The 26964-nt window shown below is 57.9% G+C and overlaps 2 protein-coding genes across 5 annotated transcripts in view; one reads left to right on the top strand and one right to left on the bottom strand.

Annotated features, from left to right (window-relative positions):
• The first annotated feature begins 431 nt into the window (after positions 1–431).
• SH2D3A (SH2 domain containing 3A) lies at positions 432–10136 on the top strand. Its single transcript, XM_059732371.1, has 10 exons — positions 432–455; positions 1896–1982; positions 2431–2543; positions 3076–3173; positions 3587–4002; positions 4529–4644; positions 5598–5769; positions 6844–6955; positions 7819–8004; positions 9209–10136. Exons 2-10 carry the CDS (start codon positions 1917–1919, stop codon positions 9379–9381), a joined length of 1452 nt encoding a protein of 483 aa, XP_059588354.1. The 5' UTR covers positions 432–455; positions 1896–1916; the 3' UTR covers positions 9382–10136.
• Positions 10137–10500: 364 nt separating this feature from the next.
• Positions 10501–26964, bottom strand: part of TRIP10 (thyroid hormone receptor interactor 10) — a 39819-nt gene continuing 23355 nt past the window's right edge. For 2 of the 4 annotated variants that reach the window (XM_059732369.1, XM_014610876.3), the window contains exons 2-15: positions 26364–26479; positions 25363–25419; positions 24281–24428; positions 22693–22755; positions 22125–22229; positions 21743–21871; positions 21084–21230; positions 20295–20498; positions 16606–16773; positions 15312–15421; positions 14439–14571; positions 13802–13926; positions 12914–13044; positions 10501–12455 (exon numbers count right to left, since the gene is read on the bottom strand). In XM_059732369.1, the coding sequence (XP_059588352.1) occupies positions 12307–12455; positions 12914–13044; positions 13802–13926; positions 14439–14571; positions 15312–15421; positions 16606–16773; positions 20295–20498; positions 21084–21230; positions 21743–21871; positions 22125–22229; positions 22693–22755; positions 24281–24428; positions 25363–25419; positions 26364–26479 (1785 nt within the window). In that variant the 3' untranslated portion in view covers positions 10501–12306. Of the gene's footprint in view, positions 12456–12913; positions 13045–13801; positions 13927–14438; positions 14572–15311; positions 15422–16605; positions 16774–20294; positions 20499–21083; positions 21262–21742; positions 21872–22124; positions 22230–22692; positions 22756–24280; positions 24429–25362; positions 25420–26363; positions 26480–26964 lie in introns of all 4 variants that reach the window. The other 2 variants (XM_059732370.1, XM_014610877.3) reach the window with 2 other exon arrangements.

The following is a 26964-nucleotide window of genomic DNA, read 5'->3' as shown; positions in this document are numbered from 1 at the left end:
GGTGGGGAGTGGCAATCAGTGGGTTAGACCCAGGGGAAGGGGGAACCCAGGATTCCTGGGCTCTATCCATAGATATGAGAAGAGAATGGAAACCAGGGGGTTAAAATGACAAGGGGGGGGGGACTGGAAGTGCGGTCTGGTAGGTTAGAACAGGGCGGGACTGGGAGGCCAGACTCCTGGGCTCCTGCGAGGTGGGTGGGGCCTGGTGGGCTAGGACAGGGAAGGCTGGGAGCACGGACACCTGGGCTCCTAGAAGGTAAGACCACAGGGAGACTGGGAGCCCGGACACCTGGGTTCCTGGGAGGTGGGTGGGGTCTGGTGGGCTAGGACAGGGAAGGCTGGGAGCCCAGACACCTGGGCTCCTGGGAGAAGGGAGTGAGTGAGGGCTGGTGGGTGAGAGCAGGGAGGGACCAAGAACCCGGACACCTGGGTTCCCGGAAGGAGGGTGCTGTCTGGTGGGTTAGACCAGGGGAGCTCGGACACCTGGGCTCCTGGGAAAGTAGGAGGGGGAGGGAGGGTTAAGGCCTGTTGGGAGGGGCTGGGAGCCCAGACACCTGGGGTCTCCTAGGTGGGCTCAAGCCGGGCAGGGGGTCTGAAGCTGGACAGCTCCGATAGCTACGGGTGAGAGGGGGTGGGCAGCCTGGACTCCTGGGCCCCTTACTCCAGTGCCTGCCACACCCAGCTCCTCCCCCCTTGAGGGCAGGGCCTGGCCAGCTCCCAGCCACTGACTCAGGGCCCAGGCAGCTCAGGTGTGTGAGGGACCCAGGCAAGGCGGATCGCCAGCCCCCAACAGGGAGCTTGGGCCATGGAGACAGGGCTGGGGGACTGGACCCCCAGAGCCCAGGGGAGTCAGAGCCTGGGGGCAGTGGTGAGGGAAGTGGCACCCGCTGCCTCCTCACCCCCCAGCCAGCTCCAGCCTGGGAGGTTCATATAGCTCCTGGCACAAGGGCCTGATCCTGGCTGCAGGGTTTGTACAGCTCCCAGTACAGGTAGAGGGACCTGACTGGTACCCAGCGGGGCTGGGAGGATGGAGCCTGGCAGAGGTAGGGGCTAGAGCAGAGCCACTGGGGGCCTGGATGCCTGGGGTCTCTACCAGGTTTTTTTTGGTTTTTGTTTTTTTTGGGGGGGGGGGGATTAGAGGACAGGATGAGGACAGGGAGCTGGGAGGTTAGAACTGGGGGAAGTGGGACGAGAGTCCAGACACCTGGATTCTCCCAGCCCTGGGAGGGGAGTCAGGGTCCACTGGGCTGGAACAAGGGAGTTGTGGGGAGGGGGTCTGGGAGCCCAGATGCCTGGGCTCCTCAGGGCTGTGGAGCTCTCCGCCCCTCCCTCAGAAGACCCCTGAGTGTCTGAGGTAGGGGTTAGACTAGAGCAGGGATGGGCAATTATTTTGGGCAGAGGGCTACTTACTGAGTTTCAGCAAGCCATCGAGGGCCACATGACAGGTAGCTCAGGACAGATTAATATTAATTTTCTAAATTTTTTAGCGGCCCTGTGGGCCAGATAAAATGGCCTGGTGGGCTGTATCCAGCCCCCGGGCCACATTTTGCTTACCCCTGGACTAGAGCATAGGCTGGGAGCCTGGGCACCTGGGCTCTCTGCCAGCTCTGGGAGGAGTGAGGCCTGGTGGACTACGGGTGGGGGGAGCTCAGATACCTGGGTTGTTTACTAGCTCTGGGAGAGGAGTGGGGTCTGGTGAGTCAGAGCAGGGAGACATGGGAGGCCAGATGCCTGGGTTCTCCCCCCACTCTGCGAAGGGAGTGGGATCCATTGAGTTGGGGGGCGGACACCTGGGGTCTTTACTAGCTGTGGGAGAGGAGTGGGGAATACTGGGAGGGGCCCAATTGAGTCAGAGGGGGCAGGGACCTTGCCTGATCTTTGCCCTCTGCCCCCAGGAGGTGCCCTCAGGGCCAAGCATGGCCGGAGACCTGGAGCAGCTGCGGGAGAAGCTGCAGCTGAGCCCTGCTGCCCTGCACCGCCAGGTACTGCTGTCCCTGTACTCAGGAAAATATGTTAGCACCCAGATTTCCCCCACACTCAGAGGCTGTGGCTGGGGGGTGGGGGAGAAGCTATGCACGGGAGGGGGAAACTGAAGCACGGGGAGCACAGGGACATGGACTAGCCTCAGCTTGCAGGGAGGTGGGACTCAGGCATCTGGGCTCCCAGTACCCCCCCCCCCCAACCCCCGGCTGGGAAAGAGAATGCAGGCATCTGGGCTCCCCCACTGCCACACAGCCCTACCCCTACCAAAGCCCAGGAGGGAACCCAGGCATCCAGGATCCCAGCCCTGCTTCTGGTCTAACCCACCAACCCCCTCCCCTCCCCAGGCCTGGGAGGGAACCCGGGTGTCTGGGGTCTACCCCCTGCCCCCAAATCCAGGAGGGAACCCTGGCATCTGGGCTTGCTCTAACCACTGTCCCCTACTCCCAGGAGGCCAAGGGGGCGCCACGGGAGCCTCCTGATGTACAGCACCCTGCCCGGAGCCACTGCCAGCTGGAGCCACTAGGCAGAGATGCTGGAGCCAACTGGCGGGGGCAGCTGAGGTAGGCTCTGGGGGCCAGACACTGGGGTCTATTGTGGACTGGGGGGCGGGGGGAGGAAAGGCGGCTGGACGCCTGGGTTCTAGTTCCAGCACTGGGAGGTGAGTGGGGGGAGCAAACGGACTGGGAACCAGGACTCCTAAGCTCTCTGGCCAGGTGGGTTGGGGAAGGGGGGAACCAAAGCCTGGGAGCCCGGACTCCCGGGGTCCAGCTGCGTTAGCAAGCTGCAGAATGGGCTTAGGAGTCTGCTGCTGTGGTCCTGAGAACCTGGACACCTGGGTTCTCTGCTCCCTTGAGCTAGTGGGGTGGGGGGGAGGAGGTGGCTGTTGGGAGCCCCCAGACACCTAGGTTCTGTCTCAGCTCAGAGCAGGGGGAGGGGGAATGGGGCTAGTGGGTTGTGGGGAGCCCAGGGGCCTGGGTTCTCCAAAGAGGGCAGGGACTCGCAGGGTAGCTCCGGCCCTGACAACTGGGCTGAGCAGGACCATTAACCCCCTGGCACCCTCAGAGCTCTGAGCCAGGCCCTTCCTCCCCACAGGGCAGCTGAGCGCAGTGGGAGCCAACCTGCGGGGCTGGAGTGGCTGGGCCGGAGCCCCCCAAGGCTGGGGCCCCCCACCCATCCTGACCTGAGGGCCGGTGAGGGGGCAGAATCAGGGGAAAGGGGTGGGGCTAGGGGAAAGGGGGTGGGGAAGAAATAAGGGGCAGAGCCATAGGATAAGGGAGCAGAGCTTGGATAAGGAGGTGAGGTGGTATGGGGAGGAGGCTGGGGGGAAGAGAGCAGAGCCATTGGGTCAGGGGGCAGTGCAAGGAGCCAGGGGGAGTGTAAAGCGGGCAGGGCCAGGGGTAAGGGGGCAGGCAGGGAAAGGGGTGGAGCAACAGGTAAGGGAATAGACTGGGCTGGGGGTAAGGAGGTGGGATGTAGCATAAGGGGGTAGGGCCAGGGGGCAGGAGAAGCAGCCAAGGGGTGGGGTGGGAGGTAAGGCATGAGGGCAGGGCCAAGCCCCTCCTGCCCCCCATCCCCTGACTACTCCCCCTTCTCCCCTGCCCAGGTAGCCCTGAACGGCCCCGGTTTCCGCCCCTGTCGCCCGTGTCCCGGGCAGGCAGCGACCCCGGGCTGGTGCCCGACCACTGTTCAGGCCCTGGTGCCCGCAGCAACTCCGAGGGGCATCTAAGCCCACCCCTTGCCCTCCGCAGCCATGTGGGGCGGCTGCGGGCACAGGAGATCCGGCGGCGCCGGGCACGGGCCACCGAGGCTGACTTGGGGCTCCTGAATGTGGGTGGGGAGGCGGGGGGCTTCCAGCACCCGCTGCTGGAGCTGGCCCCTCAGCTCCCTGCCGTCCCCTCCCTCCTGCTGCCCCCTGACAACAGGCCCCTGGAGCCCAGCGTGCTGCGCAGGCTCAAAGAGCTCTTTGCCCAGCATGACGCCCAGTGCACGGCGCTGCACATGCTGCACATGGACTGCCTGGTAAGGAGTGGGGGAGAAGGCCCAGATGCCTGGGTTCTTTGCCAGGCCCAGGAAGGGGCCTAGGGGAGCAGGAGCTTGGATGTCTGCATTCGAATCCCAGGTCTGGGAGGAAAGAGAGGCTGTGGGGTGACAAAGGGGTGGTGGGAGGAGTGGGGGTTGGTGGAAGCCTGGACACATGGGTTTTATCCCCTGTTGTGGAAGGAGAAGGAGGTCTTGGGGGTTGGAGTTGGTGGGGCTGGGAGCTCGGACACCTGGGTTCTCTCCCAGCTCTAGGAAGGCAGTGGGGCTGGTGGGTTACAGTGGACATGACCTGGGTACCTGGGTTCTCTCCCCAGTTCTAGTGGGGTCCTGTGGTTATAGTCTGGATGCCTGGGTTCTCTCCCCAGCTCTAGCATAGCTGCTTCTCCCAAGGGGCAGAGGGTAGCTTTGTTGCCACAGTAACAGCCCCTCCCAGGGGACATTTACCCCCTCCCTCCCCTCAGTGACAGGGACAGGGCTCCAGGCCTCATCCCTCTCCTCCTTCCAGGCCACCAGGATCACAGGGGTCACTCAGAAGGAGCAGCGGGCAATGGGGGTGAGCTCAGGCCTGGAGCTCATCACGCTGCCCCACGGGCACCAGCTGCGCAGAGAGCTGCTGGAGAGGTGGGGGCCAGGCATATGCCCACATCTGGGGTGGGGCACAGCTGTCATGGCCATGGGGGAAGGTCCTTGGCTCAGCGGAGCCACTGGGTGGCTGAGATGCGCCCAGTTCTGGGGTGGAACACTGCAGCTGGGGGCTGGGAGCGAGAGCCCGGGCACCTTGGTTCTATTCCCCAGCTCTGGGAAGGGAGGGGGCATCTGGGGGTTAGAACAGTGGGGAGGCTGGGATCCCAGACGCCTGGGTTCTATCCCCAGCTCGGGGAGGGGAGGGGAGGGGAGGGGAGGGGAGGGGGATCTGATGGGTTACTGGGAGCATGACCTGGATGCCTGAGTCCTATCCCCAAGCACCCACCCACAAGCTGAGAGACAGCAGCCAGGGGATAGCTCCTACCCCCAGGCCAAGATGCAGCCAGTTCTGGGGTGGAACGCAGTCCTCGCAGCCTCAGTTGTCTGCCTAAGGCACTCAGCCATGGGCTGAAGTAGCGGAGCAGCTGGGTAGCTGAGATGCAGCCAGCCTGGGAACCTCGGCCAGCTCAAACAAGGTGCAGCTGTTTCTGGGATGGAACACAGCTACCAAGGGATAGCTCACACAAATGGCCTCAAGATGCAGCCATTTCTAGGGTGGAGGCCTGAGTCGCTCCCATGAGTAGCGCTGAATGACTCCTTCCTTCCCTAGGGAGGTTGATTGAAATGCAGCCATCTGTGGGGTGCAACAAAGAACCAGCTAGAGGAGTTAGACTGGGTCTGGCTAGAGGCATTAGCTGTCTCCTCTGGAGGAGGCCACAGCCCCTCCTGACACCAAAGGGCTGGGGGGTGGGTTGTCTGGCTAGTCTCCCATCCAGGCCAGGCCAGCCCAAACCTTGCTTGCCCCACATGCTACTGGCTTACCTGGAGGTGCCACTGTGGAAGGGTAGCCAAGTCTGGTAGCCCCATGCTTGCTGCTTCCTGCCTCCCAGGCACAGGGTGCTGGCGCTGGGCATTGCCGTGGACCTGCTGGGCTGCACGGGCACTGTGGCAGAGCGGACAGCCACGCTGCACCACATCATCCAACTGGCGTGTGCCCTGCGGGATGTGGCTGGTGACCTCTTTGCCCTCTCAGCCGTCATGAGCGCCCTGCAGCTGCCCCAGGTGAGGGAGCGGGGGCTGGGGCTAGGACGCCTGGGTTTGGAGAACAGGTCCCCCATGCCTCGCTTTCCCCAGCTCTGCCCAGCTCCTCCGTGCCTTGGCTTCCCCTGCTTCTTCATGCCTCAGTTCCGTTCCCCAGCTTCTTCATTCCTCAGGTTCCCCCTGCCACAGCTCCTCCATGCCTCTGTGTCCCTCAGTGTCCCCACCCCCCAGTTTCTCCATGCTTCAGTGTCCCTCTCCCCAGCCTCTCTGTGCATCAAGTTTCCCCAATCCTCAGCTTCTCCAGGACTGTTTTCCCAACCCACCAGCTTCTCTGTGCCTCAATGTCCCGAGTTCTTCTGCGCCTCAGTTAAGTTTTCCCACCTGACAGCTCCTCCGTGCCTCAATTCCTGCAGCTCCTGTTTTCCTATCCCACCAGCTTCTGTGCCTGTTTCCTCTCCTTGTCTGTACCGCACTTTCTGCAGCTCCTCTGTGCTTCCCCTCCCCCCCGCCCAGGTGCCCTTGCTCTTATTAGGCTGGTTGCTCTTCAGCCCAGGCACTTCACTAGTTCGGTGGGGGCACAGCGGGGGGACGGACCTGATCCTAGTCAAAGGAGCTTGTACAGTGCCTGGCACTGGGGGCTTGAGACTGGGACGGGGTGGGGGCTAGATCCTCACTGGGGGCTTAGGACTCTTGAGGGACCCTGATTTGGGGACACGGGAGATGCAGGAGGACCCCCCTCTTAGGGCCCTTTCAGGCTTGTCTCCATCTCTAAGGGCCTCATCACCAAAGCAATTGCCCTCCTCTGTCCATTAGGTGGAGGAAGGAAGTCAGTGCTCAATCACAAAAGGGTCTCTGGGGCGCCTAAATCCCACTGGCGTAGACACCTGAAGTCCTTGGAAGGACCTGGGCTTGGTTCTTTGCCCCCTTGAGGGGAAGAAAATGGACTTCCCTGTGTGTAAAACTGAGCTAGGGGGTGCAGATGTCTCAAATGGAGTTCCCTCTCCCCAGCCCTAGGGACCTGCCTCTTTGCACCCTCTCACCCCTGTGCCCTCAGGTTCCCCCCACATCTCAGTTCCCACCACCTCTTCCCCCCAGATCGCGCGGCTGGAGGAGACGTGGAGATGCCTGCGGCAGAATCACACTGAGAGCGCTGTGGCCTTTGAGAAGGACCTCAAGCCCTTCGTCAGGCGCCTGAGCCGGGGGGAAGGTGAGGCTATGGGGTGGGAAGGGGGCTGTACCAGGCTGTAGGGGGTCATATCTACTGGGATGGACTGGGGGGGCAAGCAGGTGTGTCTGCCCCTCTCCCCTGGCTTCCAGTTGCCTCCTCTCAGACACCAACTGCCTGTGTAACCCTATCCATGTCACTTGAACTTGGATTCACTGCCAGAAAGGGGCCATGATACCTGGGTTCACAAAACAGGCTCTCCCATGCCTCAGTTTCCCCAAATCTCCCAGCTTCTCTGTGCTTCAATTTCCCCACCCCTCCATGCCTCCGTGTCCGCACCCCCTGCTTCTCTGTGCCTCAGTTTCCCCAACCCCACAGCTTTCCCCATCCCAGGCTTCTCTGTGTCTGGTGTTGGCACCTGCTCATATCACTTTAATTCAGATTTCTGACCCCCCTCTCCCCCCCCCCCCACACACACACAGAAAAGGCCTTTGACATGCCTAAATCCCACTGACATAGGCACCTAAAGCCCTTGGGAGGTCCTGCATTTGGTTCTTTGCCCCTCGAGGGAAAGAAATTGGACTTCCCTGCATGTAAAGCTATGAACTGGGGGGTGCTGCTGATGGGGAAAGGGCACTTTCTGTCTCAAATGGGGTCCCCTATCCCCAGGGACCCACCTCTTTTTGCACCCCCCTGTCCCCCCAAGATTAAGCTCCTACAGGGCACATGCATTGGGTCTTCTGAAAGCTGATAGTGGCTGGCGCAGCAAAGATAAAGGTCCTACTACTGCTGCCAGCCAAGGGGAGCTCCTTCCCCTCACTCTGAGGTCCCCTGATGTGGAGTCTCCAGGTTGGGGAGACACCTTCAGACCTCCCACCAACTTTATATCCTGTGCTTCCCACCAGAGACCAGCACCCCAGGGGCTGTAGCAGTGCCCTTTGTGGTGCCCCTGCTGGGGCTCCTGGAGGGCGAACGGCTGTGGGATGACCATGAGGACAGCTGCGAGTCGCTGCTGCGGACACTGGGTGCTGCCCGGGACATGGCTGCCCACACCGGACGCTACCAGGCCCAAGCAGAGGCCACACTCCAAGGTAGGACAGCTCTGGCCCGGCCTGGATTCTATTTCCCATCATGCTCCTGGCTGCAAGGCACCATAACATGGTACTTCCTGTGCAGTACATGCTGGGAAATGTAGTCCAGCTGAACAGCCCAGGCCTTGCTCCATCCACCCCTACTGTCTATTGCCTGAGGTTCTATACCCTCCTGGACTCTGTTTCCCATAATGCCTCTGGCCTGCAGAGTGCCACATGTTTCCTGTGCAATGTATGCTGGGAAATGCAATCCGGCCATGGAACCCAGGCAGTCTTGGCCCTCCCCTACCTGCCCCCCCACAACCTCTATGGGCTGAGCTCCTCCCAGTAAACTCCATTTCCCATAATGCCCCTTTCCAAGTGACATGGTATGATGGTACTCCCTCTGCAGTGCATGCTAGGAAATTGAGTCCAACCACACAGTCCAGGCCCTAAGCTAGCAGGGACATCCCCAGCCCACTTTTAATGGTCTGGAATCTTCCATAATACCTCTTGCCTGGAAACTCCATGATACCCCTGCACCTTCCTGTTCAGCGCATTCTGGGAAATGTAATCCAGCTGCACAGCCCAGGCCTATTCTTGCCTCACCCCTCAGTCTCTGTGCTTTGCAATCTCTCCCCCCTGCCCCACCTGGACTTCTGTTTCCCACAGTGCATCTGGCCTAGAATACTGCTGCTACTCCCTATGCAGCGCATGCTGGAAAAAGTAGTCTAACTATCGTCTAGTCCCTAGAGCAGCCTCAGCCCTCATCCCCAACCACTCCCAAATTCCTATAGCCTGAGCTCTGCTCAGCTAAAAGTTGTTGTCAATTCATCAGCAGTGAAAGGGTTAAAACTACCTTTGATGCCCAAGGTGCTGCATCCCTCCTGGCCATGGCAGATATCACAGCGTTTTCATGCTTCCATTCTGGCATAGAAATCAGTTTCCTCACTTAAGACATGTCTTATGATTGCAAAGGGAAAATGTCGGTGTGGTATGCAAGAAAATACGGTAATGACCCTCCCACAGATGCTGCATCCAGGGGGTGCTCCCCAACTTGGCAGGGAACCCAATGCTTTCCCTGACCCCTGATTTTCTCTGGTGGTCCATCGGCCTGAGCTACCAAAGAGATCTCCAGCCATAATACACCTTATATAACAGGCTGGCAGGTATAAATCACCCAGCCAATGCTCTGATCTCACCTATCTGGGCTGTCTCTCTTCAGGCTTCCAGCCCACCCCCGAGCTCCTGGAAGCCTTCCAGACGGAATTTGCCCTCCGCCTCTTCTGGGGCAGCAAGGGAGCAGAGGCCAGCCAAGCAGAACGCTATGAAAAATTTGACCGGATCCTTACCGTCCTGTCTCAGAAGCTGGAGCCAGCCAGGAAGACAGAAACTTAGGATCTAGCCAGATCTGACCCCCAAGGGGGATGGGGGGAGGGGGTGTGGATCTCTACATTGGGACAGCCCCCAAAGCTGGTGGGATGAAACATAAGACAGGTGGAGGGGGAATAGGCAGTGTTGGGATGGGGAAAAATAGGCAAGAACAGCACCTTGGTTCTTTTGTATCCTTAAATTAAAAGAACCTGGAAGATCTTCCAATTCTCTTTCCCCCCGGCTGAGGCAGGGCAGGGGGTGAAAACCTTGGCTGCAAAAGGTGCTGTGTGCCCATCGCTGTCCCAGGACCCCTGTGGGCCGTTCTGCCTCTCACAGTCCAGGGGCAGCGGCAGAGAGGCACCAGCAGGAACACTGCCCTGACACCAGGCAATGGGGAAAGACATGTGCTAGCAACTTAGATGCAGCTAGCCCAAGGGGTGGTTGGAGGAGAGGGTCGTGGCAGGGACTATGAGGGAGGTAGAAGGTAGATTTGGGGGCAGATTGATCACAGAATCCAGGGTAAAATTACTCAGGAATCAGTGTAGTGTGTGTCCACACACCCTTACCACCATTTCTTTGCCTACTAAAGACAAGGGCTAGTTAAACCAGCACAAAAAGGCTGTTTGTTGTGTGCATCCCCCACCCCTCCACAGAATAAGATCCGGGGCACATGACTCCACATTAAGCATGTTGTGTGTCCGCAACTTTTAAATCACATTTTCCTCCCTGCTTGTTAAGAGTTATTTTAACAGCAATAAAGGCTGTTTGTTACACACGCACACATATGAACATGCACAACCATCATAGGAAAAGATCTAGGGGAAATTATTCCAGTTTAAACATACTGTGTCCAGACACCCTTAAAATCCCTTTGCTTGCTAAAACAAGGATTATTTTAACCAGCTTCCAAAGGTTAAAATATCCGAAAGGTGGTGGGGGTATGATTCCCGCAAGTCGTTCGTTATGCACATGCACACACACCCCACCCCTCCAATCCCAGAATAAGATCCAAGGTAAATTACTCTGGAATAGGTGTGTTGTGTGTCCGCACATCTTTCAAACCCCAATCCCTCCCCCCACCCCCACCCCTTCTGTGTAAGGTAAGTGTTATTTTAACAGCACAAAAGGATTATTTGTTTTACACACACACACACACACACACCAAAATAACATCTGGGGTAAATTACTCTGGAATAAAGTGTGCTGTGTGTCCACATGCCCTTACAATCCCTTTGCTTGCTAAAATAAGGGTTATTACACACACACACACCCTCCCAGACAACCCCACCCAAATAAAGCCACAACCACCTCCAAACTGCATCTCATCTTGTTTTTATAAACTTTCCTTTAAAACCTGGCACAGGAGAGGGAATAACGATGACTCACCCCACCCCCCTGCCCCTGCAAAAATCACCCCCCCCCCAAATCTCTGTACATAAAGTGTAAGCAAGGCACCGCAGGCTGAGCTTGAGTACATTCGACGGCGCTAGCAAGAGGGGCTCAGATACAGCAGCCTAGAAACCACCTGTCAGAACCAAGAGACCACCCCCCCTCTTAACTGGGAGCCACTGGGATGCCCAGAAGTCCATTAACAAGCCATCAGAGTGGGGCTGAGGGGGTGAGACTAAAACACAGTGGGAAGGGGTCCCAGTATAAAAGGCTATCATATATTAGAGTCCTCTAAAAAAAACAATAAATCAGTGTGTGGGAGGGGGGAAGCAAGGGGAGAGGGAGCCGGACGCCTAGGTTCCCACAGCAAGATCCCGCCCCACAACCCCCCAGATCCAGGGGATCTCCGCAGCAGGCACTTGGTTGAGTTGATTTATTATTAGGTTTGCATCTGGCCGAGCGAGCTGGGAAGGGGATAAAGTGCATATCGTGGGGGGGCAGGGGCAGGAGCTGGCTGCTTTAGGTGGGCAGCACCTCTAGGGGGCACTGGGTCCTGGTAAGGGGGTGGGGGGCTGGGAAGATAGGGGGAAGAGGTAAGGCCTGGGATCCCATTATCCCAAAAGGGGGTGGAGACAAGACCCCAAGGGGATGGGATTGTAACCCCAATCACTTGAGGGTGGGACCCCAAAAGGGGATGGATTATAATCCCAAAAGGATGAGAACGGTGACCCCAAAGAGTGTGGGGGCATGATCCCAAAGGTGGTGGGGGTATGATTCCAAGGGAGTGGGGGGTGACCCCAAGGGAGTGGAGTCATAACCCCACAGGGTGCAGGGATAATGTCCTCAAAGGGGGTGGGATTGTGACCCCAAAGGGGGTGGGGGTCCTAAAGTCCAGCCCTTATTCCCATTGAGCCCGTCATTAACGAGGGGATGGGGCCTGGCCTCTTTCTACCCCCTGCTACATCAGGGGTAAATGAAAACAGAAGGGGGAAGCAGTTGGAGGCAAAATGTCCCCCCCCAGCAAGGTCTTAGAGCTACTCCCAGAGAACAGTTGATGCTATTTGTCCCGGGTGGTGACCAGGCATTCAAATCCCCAAGGCCCCGGGTTCAAATACCAGAGGGAGCAGCAGATGCCAATGCTTTGCTATGTGAGGGGAGCTGTCTTCTGCCTCCCTGTGCCCTGCTGCTCCCCACTTGCCCCTGGGGGGGGGGAGGCAAAAAGGGGCCTGTTACCCTCAAATGGGGAAACAGGAGTGGGGTAGGGGATAGCAGCCCCCATTGCAGAAAGGAGCAGGAAGCCCGCCCCTTTGTGGGCACCAGGAACACTGCACCCCCCCCATGAGGCTGACAGCAAAGAGGGGAGCAGATGAACCCCCCCACTGGAGTCTTGGCTTGGAGAGGGCAGGATTCTCCCCTCCCCCAGCACCCCCATGGAAGATCTGATGGGCAAAGCCCCCAGCCCTGATCTCAGGCTGATGCCCCCAGTATGCCCCCACCCCAGGGCCTGGGGAGGCAGCACTTCCTGCTGGTTGCCCCCTCCACCCCCCAGCCAGCTGGTGCTCAGTGCAGGCTGAGGCGCAGGTAGGAGGTGGGCACATAGCCCTCGTCACCAGGGCCACGGCGCACCCGGGTCCAGCCATCGCCCTTGTCCTCCTCCACCAAGCTCAGCTCCTCACCCTCTGCCATGGAGATGGTACCCTCACTGGAGCCTGAGGGAGGAGGGGAGGGGAGGGGTTAGATGAGTCCAGATCTCCTTCCCTGCCCCACCCACACACAACAGGCATCTGGGACACGCGAACCCAGGAGTTTGAGACATTCACATACAGAATGCAGGCATCCAGGACATGCATGCGCACACGTATAAATCCTAGGAGCCTGGGACACGTGCACACACATGTACAGACATACATCCACAAAACCCAGGCATTCAGGGTTCAGGACAAGCATGCACACACAACACATGCGCATGCACACACAGAACCCAGGCACATCCAGGACACACACATGCAGACATATACAGAACCCAGGCATCCAGGATATGCACACAAAGACGCACACAGAGCCCAGGCATCCGGAACACACAGACACCCACACACACACTCACACAGACACAGTGCACTCGGGCCTGGCCCTCCCACAATGCTCAGCCCTCCCCCCAGTGCAATACCTTCGAAGCGGTACATGGCTACACAGGAGCCAATGGGTGACACCAGCTCCTCTTCGAAGTCATCATCGAACTCAGTGTAGATGGGCTGGTTCAGGGTGTCTGTCCCGTCCTCAGAGTGGGGTGCATCAGGGCTGAGGAAGGAGTGAGTGCTTAGTAGTTAGAGCAGCGCTATGGTGAGCCCGAATGCCTGGGTTCTATCCCCAGCTCGGGAACAGGGCCACACAGCTTGAAGAGGATGGGACCTGGAAGCCTGGATCCTCTCCCCCTCAAAGGAGAATGGCGCTGAGGGGGGATAGGGCAGATTAAGGGTGTGGCTAGAAGCACAGACACCTGGGTTATATCCTTGTGTCGGGAAGGGAGTAGGTCTGAGGGGTTAGACCAGGGGGTGCTGGGAGCCCAGATGCCTGGGATCTCTGGGTGGGGAGCAAGGTCAGGACTGCTGAGCTCAGGACTTCTGAGTTCAATTCTGACCTAAGGGAAAACCCTGCCCTGATGACACCAACAGCTCCCACCACTGCCTGCCCCAGCCCTGGTCTGGCTGGAAAAGGAGGAGGCACATCTCAGGGATCACAAGAACTATTAACAGAAATAGGAATTCATTCCTATTAATTAAGAGCCAGGAGCTTATTAGTGGCCAATGACCATCCCCTGCTTCCAGCTACCAGAAAGAGGACCACCCCCCCCACCTCCCCCCCCACACACACACACAATAGCACTGCGACAGCCTGAGTGTAGACAGTTTCCCTGGCACCCCTGACATCATGTGATGCCAGGTATCAAGGACGCCTGGCTTGTCTCACCCTGGTGCATGGAGCTGCACGTCTCTCAGGCTTCCCACAAGCCTGCCCCTCCCCGCATCTGGGCCCCGTCCCCGCCCCAGACCCTCACCTGTCTTTGTCATGGGAGCTGACATTGTTGTTGATGGCACTGGCGGGGTCCAGCTGGTGCCCACCACGGGGTGCATTGTCTGGGCGGTTGCTCAGAGCTCGGCCCTCAGCATCAGCCAGCCACGACTGGGGTGGGAAGGGAGAAGGGGGGTGGTCGGGACCCAGGTTGCATTCCACCCCCCCACCAGTCACTCCCTGCTGGGTGGCTGAGGATGGTACTTCAGACGAAGCGTGTGTGAGAGGGGTCTGGATCCACCCAACCCACCCATGCCCCCCCAAGCCAGGAGGAGGGGCAGAACAGCTGGAGAGAGCCCAGTGCCTCAGCTTCCCCACAACCATTCACAGGGTTTGAAGCAGTCTCTGTCCAGCCCCCAAACCTGAGAGCAAAACCCAGGAGTCTGAGCTTCCCAGAACCACCCCCCAAACCACTAGACCACCCCCCACTCCCATAGACACACTGTGCCTCAGTTTCCCCATCCTGATCCCTGATCTCTAGCAAGTCAACACCCCACCACACACACACGCACACTTCCTTGTGCCTCAGTGTCCTCACCATGATCCCTGGAATGCCCCGGAGACCCCCAAAGCTTTCTACAAGGTACCAGTTCTCAATGCACCTTTCCAGCCCCTCCCCCCACCTCATATTTCTGGATCTCCAGCCGCAGCTTCTCAATGGTGCTGAGGGTCTCAGCAATCTTGGGCTCCAAGCTGGCAGGGTCACCCATCTGTGGTGTCTTCTGGTACACGTCCTTCATCTTGTTCAAGGCATCCCTGTATTAGGAAGGGTGGGGGGGGGAAATTTAAATACCATACTTCATTACACAGAACACACACACTTCCCCCTAAAGGATCTGGGACTGAAAAGGTGATTGGGAGGGAGAACAGGACTGATCTAATCCATGTCTGACAGCACAGAATTGCTCCACACTACTAGACTTTGATACCCAGGTTGGGGGGGTGGAGGGAGGAAATGACCCATCCCTATAGCTGATGCCAGCAAGAAAACTGCAGGGTACACAGAGCTACCTCAAGGAGTAGATCTTAATCTGCTCACACCCTGCACTCCCACTAGAGGGCACTGCCAGCACAAGATCCATTGGGGGGCGGGGGGAGTTGCCCATCTACCATATTTACCCATCTACCATACAACATGCCCTCTCCCCCAAAAAAACCAGCAGCTGGCACCTGGGAGCATGCATTATATGTAAGAAATATAGTAAGAGCAGGTGCAGCTGTTTGCCAGCAAAACCAGGGGCAGATTCTGCTCCCCAGCAGCTGCTACTCAGTTTCTAAAGACCTGTTCTCCGTCCGTCCTTTCCCAAGTGAGGGGCGTCTTCTATTCCATGGCGCATTATATGCAAAACATATGGCCCCTCCCACCAAATGCTGCATGCAAGTCATTCCCCCTCCCCTAGTTGCCCCCATGCAGCCTGCTCTGCACCTTGGGGAAGTGCATGCTGGGAAATAAAGCCTAGCCCATAGCAGGGCTGTGAGAGTGGGGGGTCAGGTACCTCTGGTCGATCTCCTTCTGCAGCTCCCGGTTCCTGTCCTCGATCTTCTGCTGCAACTTCTTCCTCCGCTGCTCCGGGGGCAGGTGGCTGAAGTCCTCAGTGATCACGGGCTGGCAGGACAGGGGGAAATGGTTAGAGCAGCTGCCTGGAACTGGCTAGAGGCTACTGGGATGCTCGGGGTTGTAGTTGGCTTTTGGGAGGAACCCTACCACAAATCCCCCTGCACAGGAGGGAACATGATGGATCATCTCACTGAGGGCAGACCCCCTGCCCTCTCCTAACCCACGGGAATGGGACCTGCCACTGCAGATGGAGAGGGAACAAGCTGGAACTGGCACCATTTCTGGCGTGGGGCGTGTAGGGGCCAACTGTAACAAGATCCAGCCGCCTCTGGGGTGGAGTGTGTCAGGCTGGGTATAACAGATGCAGCTGCCCCTGGAGTGCAGTGTCAGGGGCCAGATATAACAGATGCAGCCAAATCTGGGGTGAAGCTTGTTAACAGCTGAGTATAACAGATAAAGATGCTTCTGGGGTGGGAGGCAGGGGGGTGCCAAGGCCAGGTGTAACAAAAGATGCAGCTGCCTCTGAAGTAGGGGGTGACAGGGGTTGGATCTAACAGATGTGGCCAGCTCTGTGGTGGGAAACATCAGCTGCTGAGTGCAACAGAGATGAGACTGCTTCTGGGGTGCAGTGCATCAACAGACAAGCATAACAGAGATACAGCTGCCTCTGGGGTGGTGTATGAGAAACAGGGTATAACAGAGATGTGGCTGACTCTGGGGTGGTGTGCTAGATATAATGGATGCAGCCAGCTCTGGGGTGGAGTGTGTCAGCAGCTAAGTATAAACACAAATGCAACTGCCTCTCGGGCGGGGATATGATAGCTAGTTTGCTCAAGGCTCTGTTCTCTTCTCAGGGCTGGTCTCCCTGGCCCAACTCCAACCCCACAATGTCCCAGTCCCAGTCTCTGTGACACTGGGCATGCATCACTGGGGGAGGAGGAAGCAGTGCATTATGGGAGCTGGAAAGCCATGCAACACCCACTCCCACCCCATGCTCCATGGGCCAGGCTTCCTGCTCAAACTCTGCCCCATTCCACGGCAAAATCACTCTGGACATTTGCAAGGCATTGTGGGAGGTACCATTTTCACAGCCCCTAGAGAAGAGCAGGAAGACACCTCCCATGAACCTTCGCAGCAGCAGGGCCAAATCTTGATGACTTGGGTTTTCCAGGTGGAATTTTTTCACCTTTTCCCCCTTTTTTTGCCCCCAAAATCCTCCTTCCCCAACTTACCGCCCACCTGAGGCTGCGCAAGGAGGCGACGCAGGGCTTCACTGTCTTATTGATCTCGTTCAGACAGTAAGACAGCGGGTCGCGGGCGAATTTGGGGGAGCGAGATCCGTTGGGAGCCAATGGGGCCAGAGGAGGGAGGGGGGAGCTGGCCGGAGAGTGGGGTGGGGGCTGGTGGAGGACAGACATTGGTGGGGGAAACACATGGACACACACAGGAGGGAAGAAATTGCTGTAAGAAAACCAAAGAAAGGCAGAGACGCAGGAAATAGAGGCACACAGAAATAAAACCACACCCAGTGTGGGCAAAAAAGGGGGATGGAGGGGGCAAAAACACAGAAGGAGGGGCAAAAAATGGGGGAGGGGGGCAAAAAAACAGGGGGAGGGAGACAAGCAGCAATACCACCACCCACCAGCAGGGGGTGACAGGGGCCAGAGGAGCCACTGGCCAGCAGAGGGCAATGGGCCGACTGCTGGGCCACGGCAATGGGACCAGGGTGTGTAATGGCCCCTAGGACGCTGGACAGGACCAGTCCCACCTGGAGCCGCTTGGTGTGAGTGGGAGCTATGCTGGTCCCTCCCAGGAGCCCTGATGACCCCCAGAGGTGCCATGAGGGGAGAGCGCAAAGGCTCATGGGAGCAGTAGTTCCAGTCTATGGGAGAAGTCTGAGGGAGCATCACCCCAATGGACTACAAATCCCACGAGGCTGTGAGCTGCAAAGACTCCAGCCAGGACCCAATCCCAATGGTATTCCTGGCCCCTACCCCCTCCCATCTGCTGAGAAAACTACCGGGGGGGGGGGGGGGGGGTGCAAAATCTCTTCCCATATACCCCCTCTGGGGCATGGGGGGGCAGGGGGTGGGAACAGGTGAGGAGAATGTCACATTTACACTCCCCCCTCCACCCCCATCTCTCCTTCTTCCAAATATTGCCCGCACTCCTCTGGGAAAGGGTCTGGGGGCCCAACCAGAGGAAGGAGCTGGATCCTCTACCCCATTCCACAATACCATATTTTCTCGCAAGCAACATGCAGTTTTTCCTCCCAAAAAAAGCTGCTGGAAATTGGTGTGTGCATTATATGCAGGAGATATGGTAAGGACAGCATCCACCACTCATGGAGGGAGGCTGCAGCAGCCCAAGGGAGCAGGACAAGATGGATTATATTCCAGGACCGTGTTATAGACAAAATAATATGGTAGGCAGGGAAGTCTTACCCAAACTGCCCAGCAACTGCTGCCCCTCCCTCCAACATGCCCTGATGGGGGGTGGGGGGAGAAAAGGGCCAAGGGGTCCACCCTAAATCCCAGCTCTGTTTGGTCTGGCAGTCCAGGCTGGAGCCCCTCCCCCAAGCAGGAGGCAGGGCCGGGAGGGAGGGAAGCGGGAGGTGTTTTAGTTCATGCACAGAGCAAAGCAGGAAGCCAATGTGAGCCAGACTCCTCTGGGGTAGGAGAGGGGAAAAGGGGTAGGGGGTACATCCAAGCCCCCTGTGGGCCCCCCACAGCAGCTGGAGTGGGAGCAAAGGGGCACTGAATTGCCCCCAGCTCCCAGTAGAAAATACCGTATCTACTGTATAAGACTGTATAAATAAAGACTGCATTTGCCATATATGCTTACATACATACCATATATACTCACATACCACACGCCAAAAAATTGCCTTCCAAAACTGGGACATGGGGCTTAACTCGGGAAGTACCAGTGGCATTTCTATTCAGGGAGTCAATGGACTTCATTGCTCATTCAAAGCTGAGTCCTGCTAATTGCTCTTCCCTCCAGGGCTGCTAACAACCCAATCTCCTTTCTTAATGTTCTACTAATCAAGCTAGCCTTTCCCTGGCAATGTCGCTGTCCTCCATGAGCTAATCCCGGTCTCTCCCCTAAATCACAGAGCTGCTGCTTTTAGCTCTTACAAAATTTTAGTCCCCCCTCCCCTGCAATGGAGTCTAGGTTTCAGCAGCAGCTGGGGTTTCAGCTTTTGGCTGAGCTGTCCACAGCTGCTCCTAATTCAGCAATTAAAAGGTTAAAAAAATCCTAGCTGTTGCCTCAACAGGAAATGGGCTGGGGATAGGGAACAAGCCAGGTCCCTGTCCTTTGTGGCTGGAAACCCCCTTCCTTCTGCTTTCAGTGCCCAAAAACAAGGGACAGGTCTTATTCAGGAGGCATGTGTATATTTGAAATTACAGTACTCTTGGAGTAGTTAGGATGGGAACAGGTCTACATAGAGTTCCTTCTTTCTGCTGGGCAACCCAGATAGCCCCAAGCCACCTACTACTAGCCACAGCACTCACCTGCCCCATCCTACCCAGTCTCTCCCAGCCCAACACAAGTTCTAGCCCCAACCCAGGCTGTTCCCCAAGGGGGGGGAGAATCTCTAGGGGCAACACAAAGGTGAAAGACACATAGGATGGAGGCACAGAAAAGACAGGACAGGAGGGGGGGGAAGGGGTTGTGGCAGGGGCTGGGGCCAGCAGGTGGGTGGGGAGGGAGTAAGTCACAGGGAAGGGGCAGGGATTTCCCATCATACCCCTGCCCACCATGCTGGGAACAACCTTGGCTTAAGGAGCCATTGGCCCAGTCCCAGGCAAGAGGAGGCCCAAATCATGCCCTTCCCACCCTCCAAATCAGCCCAGACCCTAACTGCTGCTTAAGGAGGAAGCAAGAGAAGGTTATACAAAACAGCCACCTGGCAAGGGAGCCTAGAGCCAGGAACGGGCTGTTCTGATTGGCAAATGACAGGGTGGGGCATCCGGGGCATGAGTCATAAGGACCAGAGGAGCTGAAAGGGGGTGGGGGGTGCACAGCAGAGGCAGCCAGGGGAAGGGGGTGGAGTCTGCCATGAGTGACAGGTGATGCAGCATAGAGGGCAGGGCATATATGGCTCCAGCCAAGACAGATGGGGGGGGGCAGCTGGGTCTTCCCCCTACCTAGAACATGGGGTTAGGTTGGTTAAGGCCAGATCTGAAAAAGGAGTGGGGTCCAGTAGTTAGAGCAGCCTCAGGGAGCCTAGGTTACCCACACAGCTCTGGAGGGAGGGGGATCCAGTGGTTAGAGCAAGGCTGGGGACTAGGCACCTGTGTTCTCTGTCCAGGTCTGGGGGAAGCGGGGCCTGGTGGTTAGAGCAGCCTCAAGTAGCCAGGAGGCCTGGGTTCCCCACACAGCTCCAGAGGGAAGGAGCGGAGCCCAGTGGTTAGAACATGACCAGAGCCCGGATGCCTGGGTTCTCTGCCCAGTTCTGGGGGGAGGGAGCAGAGTTCAGTGGTTAGAGCAGCATCAGGGAGTCAGGACTCCTGGGTTCTTCTCTCCAGTGTTGGGAGGAGAGTGGGGCTCAGTGCTGCAGCGGCTGGGATCCCGGACTCCTGGGTTCTCTGCCCCGGTGCTGGGAAGAGGAGTCCAAGCCTTGAATCAAGCCCAGTGAATCAGGGCAGGTTTACACTGGGATAAGTGCTGTGCATCGGCAGCTATCCCAGGAACCCTTGGGGCCAGAGGCAAGTCCCTGCTCCCTGCCATATACCCATAGGGGATGCGGAAGAAGGAAGGACCCAAGCTTTCAGCACCACCTGGTGACTGGGGGTGCTATAACACAGACACGGCCTAGGGTAGCAGCTGGTCTGTTTACTCCCTAGCCCGGAATAAGTGAAAGCCCAGGGAGACGCCATTGCAGGGTGCAGCCTAGTACCCTGGCCTCTCCTACCTTGTTCTTTTTGCTGAAAGGCCAGCGCTTGGCCTTGTTCTTGCCCAGCAGGCGAGGGTCCACCCGGACATCTGAGGGGCCGCGCGGGGTGCCCAGGCTGCTGTCGGACGAGGCACGGTTCATGGGCTGGCTGAAGTCCTCAAACTCCACGTCTCCTGGGCGCTCAAAGCCAGATTTGTGCAGCTCAATCAGCAGCTGGGAGTCCTACGGATCAGAGCCCCAGAGGGAAATGTCCAACCCCACCCTCCCTGGAACTGCCCCTGCTAAAGGGGAGGCTCCATGCCCCCAAAATGGGCTGCACCCCCCCAAAACAGGCTGCACCACCCCGCACTCTAGCAGGACAAGGAAGAGAACCCAGGAGTCCAGGCTTCCGGGTCCCCCTTCACTAACCATCAGACCCTATGCCCCTCCCAGACCTGAGACAGAACCAAGGGTCCAGGTTCCCAGACCTCTGCTCTAACCCCGCCTTTCCAGTGTGGGGGATAGAACCCAGGTGTCCAGGCTCCCAGCCCCCTCTGCTCCAACCCTCCACCCCCACCATCCCCATAACAGGGGAAAAGAACCCAGGAGATCTGGCTTCCAGCCTCCTATGCTCTAACCTCATGTCCCAGAGCTGGGGAGCAAACCCAAGCATCCGGGTCTCCAGCTCCAGCTGCTCCAACCCCCACTGCCACCCCCCGCCCCAGTGCCAGGGAGTGAACCCAGGCCTCCAGGCCCACCTGTGTCCTCTCCCAGTGCCAGGATCCCGAACCCAAGCATCTGGGGCTCCCCCTGCCCCGCCCCACTCACACTCTTCTCATCCACGGCCTCAGCAGCCACCTTCATGCCTTCCAGACACTTGCCCACGATGGGCATCACCTGCCGCTCCGTCTCTGAGAACAGCCCATAGCCCTCACGCAGCCGTGCTGTACGCCGCTCATCCATCTCCTGCAGCTTCTGGGGGGCAGGGGGGACCCCAAAAGCTCCACTGAGGCCCCCACGGTCCCATCATCCCCACTCCCCTCGCAAGGCTGAGACATGCCAAACTCATCACACCTACTGTGCTCCCTGCCCCATCAGCTGCTCTGCTTTCTGCTCCCTGCCCTGTGCCCCCTGCCCTATCCCCAAAGGGGCATGGGACACTACCTGGAAGAGGAGAGTGAGGACTGGGCTCTAATCAAGGGAGTGGAATCCTAGCAAAGAGTGCGGGGCCCTAGCAAAAGAGGGAGGGGAGGATTGGGCTCTAACTACGGAGGGGCAGGGCCTAACCAAAGCGGGTGAGCCTGGGATCTAATCACTGGGGCATCAGTGGGGTCCTAACCAAGGGGCAGGGACTAGCAAAAAGGGGAGTGGGTGGGCTCTAATCAAGGGGGCAGGTCAGAGCTCTAATCGAGACGGCGGGGCCCTCAACAGTGTGGTGGGGTATAGCCAAGGGGAGCAGGGCCTAGAGTAGGGGGACAGGGCCTTACATTGAAGATCTGGGGCATCTCCAGGAAGTAGAAGCGGCTCTGGTCCTGGTTGAAGTGCTGCAGGCAGGCAGCGTACTCATTCTTGCTCTCCTCTGCCATGTGGCCCCGCACATGAGCTTGCTGCTTGGCCTGTGGGACCAACATCGTCAGCTGTGGGGGCCTGGAAAGACCCCAGCTCCTCCCACCTAACCCCCCTGGCCGGCCTGGCTTGGCCATGCCAGGAGCTGTACAAACCCCCAGTGGAACACACAGCTCACCCCATGGCAATGCAATAACTGGGACCTGGCTGAAGGCATTGGTGCGGGGAGGGGGTCTGTGGTGCCCCCTACCCTGGCCACTACCCCCTGGGCCACAGGGAGGGAGAGAGAGAGCAGGTTCCCACCTTCTCCACATCGGCCTTGGTGGCATTGATGTCCTGGTCCAGACGCTCAGCCGTAAGCAGTGCCTTCTCTGCCTCCCGGCAGTCACGCTCAAACTTCCTCTTGCTCTGGGTAGGGAAGAGGAAGGAGTGTGGGGGAAGTTGGGGGCAGGACAGCTGAGCCCTGCCCCATCCACTGTTCTGCTTTCAGCTCCCTGCCCCATCAGCCACTCTGCTTTCTACTCCCTGCTCTACACCCCATGCCTCATTTGCCTGCTCTGCTTTCCATTCTCTCCCCGATCTGCCTTGCACCATGCACCCAGAGACTCTCCTGTGTCAGCCACAGCCCCCTACCCGGATTGATCCTCAACAAAGAGGACAAAATAAAGTACCCTCTTTCCCCTTGAATCAAGGCTCTGCTTTTCCTTTCCCTCCCTCCCTCTCCAGCAGATGTTCAGGAAGTCCCAGCCCACCCAGCACAGCTGGATCCCAGCCCCTGAGCCAGAGCCAGGGGCTCCTGGGAGTAAGGTTGGAAGGTCAAGGGGAAGGGGAAGGGCAGAGGCCTGATCCCAGGGGTTTGCGGGAAACTCACATTATCCAAGAGCTTGAAGGAGTTCTCCAGCTGCTGCTGGGCACGTCGCCCCTCCTGGAAGTGCTGTGGGGGGGTTTTGGGGGGAAGGGAGTTAGGTCTCCATCTTTTCCCTGCTGCATAGCTACCAGCCATGCCAGCCTTGCATAGGGCCTCTCAAAGGATCCCAGATGGATCAGAGCACACTGGGCCCTCCAGGGTCCCATCCAACCCAGCCCCGTGCTCCAGACTGTATCAGCCCTATCCAAACCCTCCCGAGCAAAAGACAGGGCAGCGCTCGGGGGGGGGGGGGGGGGAGGGGGGCCAGGGCCCTAACAAAGGCGGGGCCAGGAGCAGACAGCCCAACTCCTCCCCTTTTGCACTAGGTCCCTAGCAAATGAAACCCAACAGGCCGTCAGTTCAAAACAGTCAGAGTTTCCTGCACCAATGAAGCTCAACTGGATGGGCAGGGCCTGATCCCTCCACAGGCTTGATCCCGCCAGTGGACCCAATCTGGCAGCTGGGATGGGCGTGGTAGGGCCCCATCCGGCATGTAGAGCTCAGCCCCAATCCAGTCATGGAGGGGAGAGAGAGGAAAAGACTTGGCCCAGACCCAGCCTGGCCCTGCAGTGGGAAGGGGGCATGATCCAGGCCCACAGGAGGAAGAGGCCTGGCTATGCCCTGATTTGGCTAGACAGAGGAAAGGGGCCTGCCCTAGGTCCAACCCCCTCTCCCTCATGGGGTTTGGGATTTTGGTGGCTGCATGAGGTGGCAGTATTGCCACTGCTCCCCCGCTGCCACACTTCCCAGCCAGTGTTGAGCTCCCAGGGAAAGTCAAGGGCTGAGGACTGGAAGGGTCCGGAAGATGCCAGGAGGGTTCAATGCACTGCAGAGACCCCTCTTCCCCAATTCCCTGTAACAACAGGAGGAGGATAAATTCATTCCTGTGTTATGATGAGATCATCATGAGGGGATCCATCATGATAAAGTCATCATGATGAGGTCAAGGGGGGTCCACCACAATAAGGTTAGAGGCATCATCATGATTAGGCCAATGGGGGCAGGTCCATCATGGTAAGAGCAACAGGGTGTCTATCACAATAAGGTCATCAAGAAGGTCATCATAAGGGCATCAGGGGTTCAATGCAATGTGGTCAACAAGGAGGTCATCAAGGGGTGGGGGTCCACCATGGTAAAAGCAACAGGGAGTCTGTCACGAGGAGGTTAACAGGGAGGTCATTATGGTGATACGGCCACTGGAGGAGTCCATCATGGTAAAAGCAAAAGGGGACATCATGATGAGGTCACTGGGGGGGGTCATCATGATGAGGTCCACAGGTAGGTGATCACAGTGAGGTCAATGAGGTGGGTAGAGTGCTCCATCCAACCAACCACCAAAACTCAGAAGGCCCAGGAGAGAGCCCCAGCAGTGCACACACCTGGCTACCCCCAGGTCCCCCCTCACCCAACATTTCTCCAACCTCCCCACAAGCCCTTCCAAAGATGAAAATCTCACCACCTCCCTCGGTGTCCACCCCCCGACATCTTCCCCAAGATCCCAGCAAAGGACAAGGGGGTTGTCCCACCCGCCCAGCCCCAAAGAGCCACCAACCGCTTTCCTCTCCTGCTTGAGCTCCTGGATGTACTTGGAGAGCTCCACACAGATGCACGTCGTGAGGTTCTCAGCCACCACCTCCCTCTGCCCAGCCAGGTCATTCAGCTCCTTCACCACCTGCAGGAAAGCCTGGTATTGGCAAAACCTGGACAAAGAGGGGCAAAAAGAGCCAAGGGTCAGCTCAAGGAGCCATGGCTGCCCAGCCACAGCCCACCACCTTTGGGGGAACAGTCATATTCCACAAGAGCCATGACATGGGATCTTCAGTCCCATGGAGGGGCTTGGGGGGCAGTAAAGCCTTGATCTGGCCCCAAAACATACCCCCTCACACACCTGCTCCTGCCCCAGGGTTGGAGGCTTGGATGCAATGCCTTGGCTGGCCAGTAGGGGGCGCCCTCCAGCCACAGGAACCCAGTTGAGGGCTGGGGGCTTGTTATGGGGCCAATGTGATGAGGTCATCAAGAGAGGGGGGTCACTGTCATGAGGTTGTGGGAGGAAGTATTTGGTGTGAGGATCTATTGTGATGAGATCATCAAGGGGGGTCAACAAGAAGAAGTCACAGGGCAGGGAAATCCATCATGAGGGTGTCATGGGGGGGGGTCTATTGTGATGAGGTCAACATGGGGGGTCCACCACGATAAGGTCAATGGCACAGAGGATAACAATGCTGTTATCAGGGGAGAGGGGAATCCATCATGATGAGATTACCATGGGGGGGGGGGGGGGCCATCAGGATGAGGTCATCACGAGGGGGGGTATCACCATGGGGGTGAGGTCCATTGTGATGAGGTCATCACGGGGTGGGGGGTGAGGCAAATCTATCGTGATGAGGTCATCACAGATAGCCAGGGCCTGCCGAGCCCCTTAGCCTGCCCTCTTCCCTCTCACAGTCCAAAGATCCACTCCCAGTTCTCCCAAAATGGACCCAGTGAGTCCAGGCAAGGCCTCCAGGCTGGATTGAAAGCCCCTGCACCCCATGCCATAGACCCAGCCCCTGAATGCTCAAATGCTGCTGAGTCTGGGGCAGGTCCATCCATCTGCCTGTCCCCACATCAGGCCCAAGACATGCCGACACTTACTTGGCTTCCAGATCCTCTCTCACATTGCGCTTGGGCAGATATTTTTTCACCAGGCTCCTGGAAACGAGAAGTCAAAGCTAAAAACAGCCTAGACGAAACTCCCAGGCAGCCCCCTCTCCTCCCCCACACCATCCCGCCTGAAAAAGAACACAGGAGTCCAGGCTCCCAGCCCCCACTGCTCTAACCTGCCAAACACCACTCCGAACTAGGAAAGAACCCAGGTGTCCTGGCTCCCAGCCCCTCCCCACAGTAACAGTGAACTCTGCTGTCCTCCTAGAACTAAACACAAGGGAATTCAAACCTATTATCCAGTGATGGAGCTGGGAGCCTAGATACCTGGGTTCCATCCCAGCTCTGGAAGTGGGGTGGGGAGGCACAGCAAACCCAGGCTCTTGCTTTCCACACCACCAAGAAGAAAAGCAAGCTCGTATCCAGGCTCCCATCTCCATCCCCCCACCAAGGGGAGGAAGTGGAGAGAAGGACCCTAGCATGTGTCAGAGGCCCCATACTACTATGGGAGGATTCTCCAGGGTCAGGGCAAAGGTGCCCATATGATGGGCACAAAGAGACCTGAGGTCAGTGACAAGGCATGGAACAGGACCTGAGAACCACAGTTCTGATACAACTGGTTCCCCCCACCCTCCATGGGGCTATGACCTGACATGCCACAGGGGAGTGCCTTAATAGACACACACACACACACACACACACACCTTAATACACACACACACACACACACACACACACACACACACACACACACACACACACACACACACACACACACACAGAGGAGTCCTGGGCCCCCCTCTCCTCCTAAATGCAAGACAGGGATCCCAGGCATCCTGGCTCCCACCTTTCCTGCTCCAACCCATCCCCAGAGCTGGTGTAGAACCCGGCATCCTGAGCCCCTGTAGCTCTGTTCTCACTGGCGGCAGGAGCCTAGGCATCCTGGTCCAGGAGTGGTTACGACCCCTGCACCCTTGGACCCCTGCCCCTACCTCAACTGCTTGGCATAGGCCTGCTCGATCTCTGTCCGCTCCTTGACGAACTTGATGTACTTCTCAGCCAGGTCGAGACCCCACTGGGTGTGATGTTCAATGATGTCGAACTGGTCCTGGGGGGATGGACGGACAGACGGACTACATCAGTGCTGGGGCAGCACAGCTCCTTCCTACAATGCCCTGAGGTTTGGCATGCCCCTCCATCACGTGACTATCACACCATGCCCCATAGTACTCAAGCCACACTGCCTCCATCACATTCCCATCAGGCCATGCCCTCATCTGGTATCAGACCACACCCCATGATCTGTCCCATCAGGCCATAACCCCTCCCTAACATCCTCATAAGGCCATGAACTCAAAATGTCAATATTAGGACACCCCCCCTGAGGTGATGGTCAGGCCACACCCCCTCCATCAAACCCCCATGAGGCCATGCCCCCATCATGTCAAGGGCCCTGGACTTCAGAAAAGCAGAGTTGGACTTCCTTGGGGAATGCATGGGTAGGATCCCCTGGGAGGCCAGTCTGAGGGGGACAGGAGTCCAGGAGAGCTGGCTGTACTTTGAAGAAGCCTAACTGAGAGCACAGGAACAAAC

This window comes from Alligator mississippiensis, chromosome 8, assembly GCF_030867095.1.
Source record: "Alligator mississippiensis isolate rAllMis1 chromosome 8, rAllMis1, whole genome shotgun sequence".
NCBI classification, from domain to species: Eukaryota; Metazoa; Chordata; order Crocodylia; family Alligatoridae; genus Alligator; species Alligator mississippiensis.
The sequence above is the reverse complement of the archived record's forward strand: the minus strand, read 5'-3'. Positions and strand labels throughout refer to the sequence as shown.